A 12,956-nucleotide genomic window follows, 5' to 3' on the forward strand; every position below is an offset into this window, starting at 1 on the left:
CATCAACAAAAGAAAGGCTGAAAGAAAGAAAAATACAACCAACAAAAAGAATGAGGTCAAAGTCCCTTGCCATTTAATATTGACTGTTCCTACTAATGTTTATGCACTACTGTTCTAGCGCCCGCTATTGTAACGGGCTAAATGACTAGTTTATATTATATAAGGGTAATCCAAAAAATGGAGTTAGTTTGTACATTGAACCAACATCTTTTCAAAAGAATCATACCTACTACGCTATTAGGTAACTCCACTCAGGCTAGGGCCTATTACTCTGTCTAAACAGAATTGTGAGGGCTCATCTATCTAACTACAGCCTTAGTGAACAGCAGGCTGTCACCTCACTTCTGTGTTTTGAACAAGAATATAAATAACAAGCTTGACTCTGAACTCAAAATATGTAAAATGGCGGATAATGGCGGACCTGGAGAGCATTTAGACACAGGCAAAATGTAAAGTATTATAAATGAAAAGCAAAAATATTAGATTTGAATACACAATGGGAGGTGTGACACTGGAACATCTGCTTTATGACTTAGTGGACTTGTCAGTGTCGGCATCAAGAGGCTGAATAAGGCGTTTTTAGGTTACACACAGCACTCCTGATGTATGGCGTGTAAGTCAAGGGAGGTTATGCTTAAAGAACATTTGGTGTTTTTCAAGTCGGTCATTTCTTCACAGTCATAGTATTTATTTCTCAAACAAAATTGTGCTCTACTGTAAAGTCAAGCATCTAAATCTCTCTATTATAAAAGAAAATCTTGAGAATAAACTATTGCCAAGAGATTCTTTCAAGTCCTGCCCTCCTCTCAACCATTTCAGGTTAACGGCCCACACCCACAGTCCTCTCAGCTCTCATTCGTCTGGATGCTTTTGACAGACACAGTTCCTGTGCTGTAAGCTCTTATACATTTTAATGTTTTCCTCATTTGAAGTTACCAATCAAAGAAGACGTATTATGTCCAAATCTTATTGAAGAATTTCATCCTGAAGGGTTATCAACAGAAGAAATGAGTACATGGGCAATCCTAGCACCGAAAAACGATGAAGTCAAACGAATTAATGTGAAAATTGTCGATCGGTTACACAATCAATAGACTACGCTGAAACAGTTGGTGGTGATGTTGTGGCAGATGAAAACATCAACTTACAATATCCCGAAGAATATCTACAACCGTTAACACCATCTGATCTTCCACCGGCCGAATTATTGTAGAAAGAAGGACGTATCGTAATGTTATTGCGTAATTTATGTCTGAGTGATGGGCTATGCAATAGGATAAGATTAGTTGTATTCAAAATTGTTCAAACAATTCTGAAATGTAACATTTTAACAGGCAACAAGAAACGTAATGTAGTCCATCTTCAGGGGATAACATTAGACACCAAAGGAGATCTTGATATGCCATTCGTATTAAAACGTTTACAGTTTCCCGTTAGAACTGCTTTTGCTATGACAATTAACAATTTAGGGCGGAGTGGTGGCTCTGAGGCTAAGGATCTGCGCTGGTATCCCGAAGGTTGCCGGTTCAAATCCCCGTCACTGCCAAAGGAGATCCTACTCTGCTGGGTCCTTAACCTTCAATTGCTCCAGGGGCGCTGTACAATGGCTGACCCTGCGCTCTGACCTCAAGGGGTATGCGAAAACTAATAAATTCCTAATACAAGAAATTGTATAAGGTGAAATAAATAAATCACAGGGACAAACATTCAAAAAAGTCGGTTTATTTATTAGAGAGAAAGAAACGAAATTCTCTTACGGGCAGTTATACGTTGAGTTGTCACGATGTAGGTTTAGGTTTATTTGTCATATATAGGTTAACACAGGGTCAACATACAATGAAATGTGTATGACGAGAAGTAACTATGGAATCAAAATTTAATATGATATTGACAAAGTTTTTACTGAAGTTTTACAGTAAAAGTGTAAGTTTAAAAAGTATTTGCATGTTAATTTCAAAGCCAATCGGAATGAAAACGTATTGTGCAACGAATACCTCTAAGGCAACATGAAACATAATTTTCTTTCAATTTATTACGTTTTACTATTTTTTACTTTGGTTAATTACTCGCTGCAATGTAAAATAGTTAGTTCTATTATGCATATGCAACAATACCCATGAAAATAACAATCTGTTTAAATTGTACATCCGCTTCCCCATATGTGAGCGGCAGAGCCACGAAGTGGCTAGCGAGTAGCACCCGCACGGGGGTTGGCAAGCGAAGCGAGTGGGGGCAGAGCCCCCTAGTCTACTATATAATAAAACACCAAGGTCTGTGTGTCCAGTCCCTCAGAGCAGCTGTCCGTCAGTTTAGCTTTGGTGATGCGACAAAAGAGAAAGTACTGATGTGTGAGCTGCACGAGGAGGAGTATCGGGGATATGAGCCACACAGAGAGAGTGGCCATCAGAGACAGAAAGTATAAAACCAGACAGGAGGTGAGAAAGGAGCGTTGAAAATAATGACAGACTCGGAGAAGCAGGCCGTACAGCACTGTTGGGCAACCGGTGCGCCGTGGAATTTTCTAGGGGCGCCGCGAGAACTTTTGTAAAATATTTAAAATTGATAATGTTTTTGAACTTTTGGTTGATTAAAAAGATAATGTTTAAAAAAAAATATTTTATGTTGGAAAAACAGATAACGATTAATCAGATGGTTGAATAAACGAATGTATTTATTTTGAATGCAAGTTAAATTTTTTGCTGTTCACCATTCATCATAATATCAACACCAGCGGTGTCAAAAACACATCTCGTGAGACTTAAAAAGTCTCGTTGTTAGAAGATCTCGCTCACTGTACGGACAGAAGAAGGCAGAGCAAATATAGAACGAGAAAATACGAACGCTACTGTTTTTATTGGCGATTATCCATAGATTGTGTCGTCACGACTTTATTTATGGGCAGTCCCTCAGGTGCGCCGTGAAAGAAAATTTTCGCCGCAACCCGAAAAAGGTTGCCTTTCGCTGCCTTACAGTAACACACTCGAGAAAAGGAGTGCTGGTGAAGAGTCGTTCACACACACACACACACAAATACAGAGCAATGGCGCTGAAGGTACACATAGGGCAAGAGGTAGCAAGTATTTAAAAATGATTCTATTACGTGTTTTTGACAGGGACTGTGGCTAAAACCTAGCCTGTTCTTGTGTTTTAAAACGTAAGTCATGGGGCAGGGGTGCAAAAGTGAAAAAAGCCTTAAAACTTACCAAAGAGGTCCACTTTGGAGCAATAATGGTTTCAAATGAAGAAAACCCACCTTTCACATTTCTTGTTGTGAGAAGTCAAGCAAAATGGCCCCTTTTATTGGCTAACTAGAAAGATTACAATATGCAAGCTTTCGAGGCAACTCCGACCCCTTCTTCAGGCAAGATGCTTGCATATCGTAATCTTTCTAGTTAGCCAATATAAGGTGTCATTTTGCTTGACTTCTCACTACATTCATCATGGCTGACAAGGTACAACACCTTAGTACTACGTTTCTTGTTACAATACAAGTAAACTGAAAGTAAAACATTTCACCTCAGATTGCTGGTACTGTTTTCTGGAGGTAAGGCTACATATCCCTCAGGGCCTTTTACCAATTTTACCCCAGGGCCACCACCAATTCCCTAATTTTGCGTAGCGTCAGTCTGCGTGTTATCCTACTTTTCTCTCTGGCAGTTCCATTTCTTCAACTGTTACATTCTGCCATGATGGTAACAAACGATGCTCTGCACAAAAATGTGCCGAGTGTGTGATGGAGGGACACAGCCGTTTTCATGTCCTGAAATCGTCTGATTTGAGTATCGGCTGCCATTCACAACGTGAGCCAGTGCCAGCAGGGCATGCATCTACAAATCAGAGGATTCTTTATAAGCAGTGCTGGTTAAGTAATGACAGATCTGCACTCAATTCCGATTTTTAGTCCTAAACAGGGCCTGCTATTTGTGTGTTACATCAATGTTACTGTCCTACAGAGCGTCAAACAATCAACACTCAGCGTTACACACTTTCTGTGATGTGTCATTTTTTTTTTTGATTTTTTGATTTGATGCACTTTACCCCAAGAGGAAATTATTTTTTTCGCATGACCTTTTGGGGGTCTGAGTGCAGGGTCAGCTATGGTACAGCGCCCTTTGAGTAATATTCAAGTTAAGGGCCTTGCTGAAGGGTCCAACGGAGTAATGGGATTTGAACCGTCAACCTTCCAGATACCAGCGTAGATCCTTAGCCACAGAGCCAGCGCTCCGCTAATGTACACGCATGATAAAAAAAATACGGAGAAAATGTGAGGGAGCCAAACCACAAGAAACAGACTGGAGTGCCACAAACCAAACCTTACATTTTTAGCACATGCAGAGTCGCTCTTGCTGAGGACATTTGTGAGTGAGTATACATAAATAGTTACGTTTCCCTGTTTCTTCGTGGTAGACATTTACTCAAGTCCATAATAGGATGAGGTGGTTTTTCCGAATTGTGATTCTTAGCTTTGAATTCTTTTATCGCATGTAGTGAAAGACCGAGAGTGACTGTAAGTGTGATGTTCTTTCAGTTATTTTTGCCCAGTTGTCTACTGAACAGAGACAGCAGTTCACCTCTGGGTGTCACCATTCAATGGCATCAGTAACGGTGCTTGGCGATGACTCTTAGAGGTGAAACCACACCTGAGAGGAACGATCAGCTGAGTGCAGCGCCCAGGTGGTCTTCTTTCAAGATGGCAGAATCTCACAAAAATGTTATTGTTTTTTTCCCCTTCCTAAATCGACACGCTCAAGCTTTTTAAAAATACCGTATATGTGTGTTTATAGTCTCACAACAACAACATTTATTTATATAGCACATTTTCATACAAATAGTGGGCAGCACGGTGGCACAGTGGGTAGTGCTTCTGCCTCGCAGTTGGGGGACCCGGGTTCATTTCCCAGGTCCTCCTTGCGTGGAGTTTGCATGTTCTCCCCGTGTCTGCGTGGGTTTCCTCCCACAGTCCAAAGACATGCAGGTGAGGCGCATTGGTGATATTAAATTGTCCCTAGTGTGTGGTTGGTGTGTGTGCGCGTCCTGCGGTGGGCTGGCACCCTGCCCGGGGTTTGTTTCCTGTCTTGTGCCCTGTGTTGGCTGGGATTGGCTCCAGCAGACCCCCGTGACCCTGTAGTTGGGATATAGTGGGTTGGATAATGGATGGATGGATGGATTTTCATCCAAATGATGTAGCTCAAAGTGCTTTACATGATGAAAAAAGACAAAATAAATAAGAATTAAAATAAGGGAACACTAATTAACATAGAATAAAAGTAAGGTCCGATGGGCAGGGAGGACAGAAAACACAAAAAAACAACTCCAGACGGCTGGAGAAAAAAATCAAATCTGCAGGGGCACCCAGCCTCCGCTAGGCATTCTATCTCACATAAATGATCAGTCCTCAGTCCAATCAGTACTCAATAACAGTGTTGGCTTACAAAAAGCGATGTGTTTTGTTAAGTTTTAAGGCTTTTGTTTTCAGGCCCGTCACCTCTACTTTAAAACCCAAGAAGAGGTTAGATATTTTAGCTACAGGCGTAACATGGAGTAACATTTATAATCCGGGCGATTATAAAAGAGGCAGCCTCCCTCGAGCAGGAGAGCCGGAGTCAGGAGAAAGAAGGCACTGCTCGGGAGGACTGGAGGAAAGGCGGCCAGAGAAGTCCAGAAGGGAGAGAAATGGACTCGAAAGGTGTCTAGTACATGGACACTGTGAGTGTGCTAGGCTGTAAATAAAATGTGTGTGGTTTGGACATCTGGTGGGCTCAGTGTCTGTCTGTGTCCGGGGCTATCTTTAACAACAGGAAGAAGCTGCGTCCTGTGCTGCATTTGCTTGGCAGCGGTGGGGGTGAGCAAAAGAGAAAAGCTGAACTTTTATTGGTTCAAGAGAGGTGAACACCTGCACTCCAATCAGTTTGAGTAGTAGAACACCAAAAAGCGTTTTGATAGATAAGAGGCACAGCTGTGTTAATTACATTAATCAATAGCACATTTGTTATTTGCAGTCTGAGAGGTGTATACAAATACATTATACCAAACCATCAGACTTTTCAGTAATACACACCTAAGAGACGTTCAATTTTCCATTGCGATTAAAGGAGTTTGCCTTTCACTTTATGGTCTGAAAGGGCTGTTCTGTAATCCCAAGGCCCATTTCAGGAAGACTGAGCAGCTATGGGGGCAGTGGGTATCACCCTGAGGGAATTCCTGAACAGAGATGCCATTTATATTGACAAAAAGCCCACCCTCTACCCTTTAAACTGACTGCAAACCTGCCCCATTGTGTTTCTCATTGCTGTATAACCATTCAGTAGTCCGTCCATTCAAGGACAAGACAGGAAATATCCCTCCATCGCAGGGCCATGTTGATGCAGACAGCAGAACTTAAGCTTAAGAAAACATTTTTGGGACAAGGCAGAAAATTAGACAACCCTGAAAACACACGTGGGACCAACGGGCAGCCTCAGGGCAGTGACTGGAATGGGAGTTGCACCCGGGACACTAAGTCTACTGTGGCACCGTGAACATTGTTACTGGACGCCTATGGCATCTATCTATCTATCTATCTATCTATCTATCTATCTATCTATCTATCTATCTATCTATCTATCTATCTATCTATCTATCTATCTATCTATCATATAGTGCCTTTCCTATCTATCTATCTATCTATCTATCTATCTATCTATCTATCTATCTATCTATCTATCTATCTATCTATCTATCTATCTATCATATAGTGCCTTTCCTATCTATCTATCTATCTATCTATCTATCTATCTATCTATCTATCTATCTATCTATCTATCTATCTATCTATCTATCTATCTATCTATCTATCTATCTATCTATCTATTATATAGTGCCGTTCTTTATCTATCTATCTATCTATCTATCTATCTATCTATCTATCTATCTATCTATCTATCTATCTATCTATCTATCTATCTATCTATCTATCTATCTATCTATCTATCTATCTATTATATAGTGCCGTTCTTTATCTATCTATCTATCTATCTATCTATCTATCTATCTATCTATCTATCTATCTATCTATCTATCTATCTATCTATCTATCTATCTATCTATCTATCTATCTATCTATCTATCTATCTATCTATCTATCTATCTATTATATAGTGCCGTTCTTTATCTATCTATCTATCTATCTATCTATCTTTCTATCTATCTATCTATCTATCTATCTATCTATCTATCTATCTATCTATCTATCTATCTATCTATCTATCTATCTATCTATCTATCTATCTATCTATCTATCTATCTATCTGTGTCTGTATTGTAACTCATGGATAAATTGAAGATGACTAAAATGTAATCTCCTGTTCCAGACTTGTTTGCACCAATGGGTATTTCATAGACACAAAACAGACCCCATCAATGAGGAAGCTACAGAAATGCTACCTCCTGTAGTCCACACTGACATTACACACCTTCAGGGGGCTCCGACATTGGGGGGCTCAGACAGTACATATGATAGCCTCTGTCGCAGTCATCACAGAAGAGCAACTGGTCCTGTGTGCACAAAAAGGGAGAGAACATCCTTAGCAATGAGTCCACCATCTCAAGACCCCTAAACAGCCCAGGCCAGCCCTGTCCTGTCCCGCCCCACCCCACCCTGGGCTCTGAGAAGCCTCAGGAGACACTCACGTCATTTTCAGAGGTTCCACACAAGCTGCAGGACTTGCATTCGATGCACTGCCAGCGATAGGTCCGTACCGCTGCCGTCATGTTCACCGTGAACTGCAAGCAGGATGGGTGACCTGTAGGGAGACATGAGGGTTTAAATGGACATGGATTAGACATTGGTTTGAAACAGTGGAAGATGAGGAGGCAAAAGTGTGAAAACCTACAAAAATTAAAACTGCAAGGGAGGCCATCCCTGAAAATAAATGTTAAACACGTGTCATGATGTTAAGAAGCACACAACTCTGGATGTGCAAAATGTTGTGTGGTCTCCACCAGACAGGAAGGACTTGGAAGGCTTCCATTTATGAGCCGTTCACAGGCTGAGCTGGGTGGGGCTACATGTTATAGTGCCAGGGAAGGGGGCGTGTCCTGTGACAAGTCTTGAGAGGATTTGTAAAAGAGGGCGGAGTATAGGATATGCATCAACTGAACTGCACAATCGTTAGTGCCTGCCTTTGTTACAGTGATGCTGAAGAATATAACAGAAAGTAACGAGGGTTTACAGATAATAAAAGAGTTCACGCTGTGTTATTCTGGGAATGCTATGCTTATCTGACTAAGTGCTGGTTTTTGGCAAGGATGTAAACCGAGTCCACATGATAAAGTGTCCATTTTAGCACTGAATGTTTATCACATGAAAAGTGGCTCTTCTGTGTGATGCTGGTCAGAAGTACAAGGTGAGTAGCTTTTCTTTGTGGTTTGCATATCCATGTATGATGTGATTAGTTTACTTAAAATATCCATTTCTTAAGTGATAGCATTTTACTGTGCAAATTGATTGCATGCTAGTTGAAGTACCCCGCATTGTCCAGATATACTTGTTTAAAAGGTTAAGGTAAGAAGGTAAATATTTGTGTGTTTTTGTCCCATCCGTCATCTACATTGCCTTTCAATCAATTTGTCTGCTCTCGTGAGCCAAGAATTTCTTCTTTTTGGGTCTGATTGGAACCCATAACTGCTGCAGCTCCTTGCTGGGTTGGAGCTTTGTGTATCCTGGGGCTTCACGAATGGATGTTTAATAAACTGGATGGCTTGTTGAATAATTACATCATTGATACAACATAATGAGCCTGTGCAAAACTACAAGTTTTAGTGTTGTTCCTTCTATTGATTCCCTGTTTAAAATACATTTATACAGTAAAACTCCATAAACTCTGTATGTCAGGCTTTATTAATTGTAATTATATATGCAAAATTTCCTGAACATCTATGCAACGGTTTTGGAGGAATGTGTGCTGTTTGTAGTGTTGATCCTCCCATTCTGACTCCACAGTGGAATTCTTGACCAGCTATGAAATCTGTATTTAAAACCACATAAACAATAACGTAAATACAAAATTTTACAAAAGTAGACATTTTTTAATGAGACGCGGCTTTTATGTTGGACCAAGCCATTGTTTTTATTGAATCACTTATGTGGTATGTAGATTTCACCATAAGTAGGGCCAAACCTCAACATTTAGCACTGGCTGAATGATAATGCGGGTTTTGGTTTTGCACAAACCCCCATTACAACCATTATTTCTCGATGAATCTTTAGAAAGGTCTGAAATTCTTCGATGTTAGGTTGTATCAACAGTTACATGCATGGAAAATTTCACAGACTTTAGAGTGATGTAGTTTGGATTTTAAGTTGGCTCAGCTTCATCATACATGCAAAATCAGTAAGACTGCCTCATATTGTTCAGTTTTTGGCCTATCCCTGATTATATTTTTTGATTACGCCACTTAGCCTTTATTTTAAGTTGGACCCATGGGAACCTACAGGCAGAATTTCATGAAAATTGGTGCAGTTGTTTTTTTTGTGTGACTGGTGAAAAAACAAACAAAATGTAATCTAAGGTTTGAAATGAGGGCCTTAGCGAGCAAAACGGTTAAACAGAATGGAAAGATGATGTAAAATTCAAAAGACAGCTTATTACAGTTTTATTTGTATAGACATAGAGTTCAGCCAATAACAGAGCAGTAACAGGACCCCCTGATTATCACAGGGCAGGTCGCCCACTGACTTGAGGTCATATCTTGACGTGTTAACACCTCTGATATTAAAGCACTGCATATACGCACACATAGATTTGAGTACTGGGTAGACAGAAGGACGCCATACAGGCAGGTGTTTAGATGAGTCAAGCACTACAAGTGCCATTGTCTCCCTGATCACTAGTGGGCAGTAGGATTTCTCTGCTGACGTAGTTAGGATTCCTTCACAGACTTCAGGGAAATGTAGTGTTTCTCAGACGTTGTAGGAGACATGGTGACCAAAAAGTGCCTCTCTGTAGGCTAGAGTGGTCCCAGAAGTACTCCTAGGAATAACTTTACAAGGGTCTTCATCTGCTACATCAGACAAGGGCAAAGTCAGGAGGTAAGAGCTTACCTGATGAGAAGGAAGAGGAGGCCAGTATTGTTGGGAAGAGACGAGCAAGGTGGTAGGTAAGGAGAGTGTTGGTTATAAGTGAGGCCAGAGAAAGAGGGGAAGGCCCAGGGGGGATTTGGTATTTCTTACTTTATTTCTCCCCTGTAATTTACTAGTGCTTGTTATTAAATTATCCCTCCCATTAGTGGGCATTAGTGTCTCTGTTGGACACAGGATTGAGTAGGTAGCCCCACTTTGTCACTATATGTCATTCTGTATGCACACATACCTGTATGATATATGAGCATATACAGTGCATAAAAGTTCATAACTGAGAGTCACCACCTCCGCAGCCTGTCCTAGAGTCAGAGAAAGCTAATCTCAAGTAACAAACAATGCCTTCAAGTCTGTTAAGTTTAACACAAAATAAACCAAAATGTGAAAAAGTAATTGCACCCCTAGTGCTTCCATATTAGTTAAGACAGTAATTTGAGCCAAGAGCACTGACAGCATAGCCAATGAAGCATGGAGACTGGCGTGTTTATCTGTCTCTGTGTGTTTAAAGAGATGCACTCTATAAATACATATATACTGTATGTGTGTGTGTGTGTCTAGACTAGTTTAGAGTAAGCCAAGCCAGTTTGTCCAAAGCGCATTAGGGTGTATTGGTTTGGCCTAGGAAAGTGGGTTTGTAGGCCAAACTAGTTTAGACTAGGACAAGTCAGTTTACCCTGGGAGCTCAACATTGATAATCTAGTTCAGACTTGGCTCATCCTATCTGCTTCGGCAAGCTAGTATGTCCTAAAATCAGATTCGGCCTGTAACATATACAGTATATATATTTATATAATATACATACACACAATATGCACACATCTATGAATATGTAATGTGCTATAATATCTATATACCTATTATGTGATGCCTCAGCCATCCATCCATCTATCTATCTATTATATAGTGCTTTATTTATCTATCATACAAAGTCATACTGTTCATATAGTTTCTTTCTTATCTATTGCATAGTGTCCTATCTATCTATCTATCTATCTATCTATCTATCTATCTATCTATCTATCTATCTATCTATCTATCTATCTATCTATCATATAGTGCCTTTCCTATCTATCTATCTATCTATCTATCTATCTATCTATCTATCTATCTATCTATCTATCTATCTATCTGTCTGTCTGTCTGTCTGTCTGTCTGTCTGTCTCTGTCTGTCTGTCTGTCTGTCTGTCTGTCTGTCTGTCTGTCTGTCTATCTATCTATCTATCTATCTATCTATCTATCTATCTATCTATTATATAGTGCCTTTCATATCTATCTATCTATCTATCTATCTATCTATCTATCTATCTATCTATCTATCTATCTATCTATCTATCTATCTATCTATCTATCTATCTATCTATCTATCTATCTATCTATCTATCTATCTATTTCATTTATGTTAGGTAGAATGCCCAGAGGGGACTGGGTGGTCTCGTGGCCTGGATCCCCTGCAGATTTTATTTTTTTCTCCAGCTTTCTGGAGTTTTTTTTTGTTTTTTCTGTCCACCCTGGCCATCGGACCTTACTCCTATTCTATGTTAACTAATGTTGCCTTATTTTAATTTCTTATTTTGTCTTTTATTTTTCTTTTCTTCATTATGTAAAGCACTTTGAGCTACTTTTTGTATGAAAATGTGCTATATAAATAAATGTTGTTGTTGTTCTATCTATCTATCTATCTATCTATCTATCTATCTATCTATCTATCTATCTATCTATCTATCTATCTATCTATCTATCTATCTATCTATTATATAGTGCCTTTCATATCTATCTATCTATCTATCTATCTATCTATCTATCTATCTATCTATCTATCTATCTATCTATCTATCTATCTATCTATCTATCTATCTATTATATAGTGCCTTTCATATCTATCTATCTATCTATCTATCTATCTATCTATCTATCTATCTATCTATCTATCTATCTATCTATCTATCTATCTATCTATCTATCTATCTATCTATCTATCTAGTATTTATGTGATAAAGAATGCCTGATTTCTATGAGGAAGTTAAGCTTGGATTTTTCCCAGTTTTTATGTTTTACTACAGTTTCCATTCAATTATTCATTCAATTATTTCAATAATTCATCAATTTTATTCAATAATTCAGTCAAATATTACATTGCTCTCTAAACCTTTTTCCCCTTTGATTTTATTAAAGCGCTGCTCCCATTTCTGGACTTTTCCCATGTCATGAACAGAACGTACAATTATCTCCCTGCATCTCCTGCAATTTACACAGAAAGCTGCAGCCTGACAACCCAAAATACTGCAGGGTGGATCAATTTTTGTCTCAAAAAATGTAGAAGACTCTCAGGCACCAATTTATCTTGTCTCTTGAACATCAAGCACTTCATGATGGTTACTAGTGCAGGATGTGGAATCTTGGTTGTGTAGCTGAATGCACTTAAAGACACCGAACAGGTTGGCGGACTTCTCTAATTCAGCAGATTGCAAACAGAGAATGATTTTCATGTCTCTATAATGAAATTAAAGAATAAATTATCTGCTATTAATGCAGTATGCAAAAAAGAGAGAAGTATAACACTTCTTGTATGCTGGCAGAATTTTTTGAAGTCTATATTTAATTTTATCTGCTGAACACCAAAAATCATTTAAAAATAAGTTGACTTCAGCAGAGTAGTGAAATAAATAGTCACATTATTTGATATTGTAAAATAAAGCAGCAGTCTCCATAAGTCTACTGTTTGAGCTCATTTGAGTTCATCAAATCAAAACTCTTCAAAGGAGCTAAAAAATAACAAGCAAAGGTGAGTGAGAAACTCATGCGGGGTAACCCAGGGAGTGAATGGTGGGAGACAGAGAGG

The 12,956-nt window shown here is 39.2% G+C and overlaps 1 protein-coding gene across 2 annotated transcripts in view; it reads right to left on the minus strand.

Annotated features, from left to right (window-relative positions):
- Window positions 1-12,956, minus strand: part of dpf1 (double PHD fingers 1) — a 412,154-nt gene that overhangs the window by 2,287 nt on the left and 396,911 nt on the right. For both annotated transcript variants that reach the window (XM_051934320.1, XM_051934323.1), the window contains exons 9-10: window positions 7,669-7,781; window positions 7,452-7,533 (exon numbers count right to left, since the gene is read on the minus strand). In XM_051934320.1, the coding sequence (XP_051790280.1) occupies window positions 7,452-7,533; window positions 7,669-7,781 (195 nt within the window). The remainder of the gene's footprint in view (window positions 1-7,451; window positions 7,534-7,668; window positions 7,782-12,956) is intronic.

The sequence above is a fragment of the Erpetoichthys calabaricus genome, chromosome 1 (genome assembly GCF_900747795.2).
Source record: "Erpetoichthys calabaricus chromosome 1, fErpCal1.3, whole genome shotgun sequence".
NCBI lineage: Eukaryota > Metazoa > Chordata > Cladistia > Polypteriformes > Polypteridae > Erpetoichthys > Erpetoichthys calabaricus.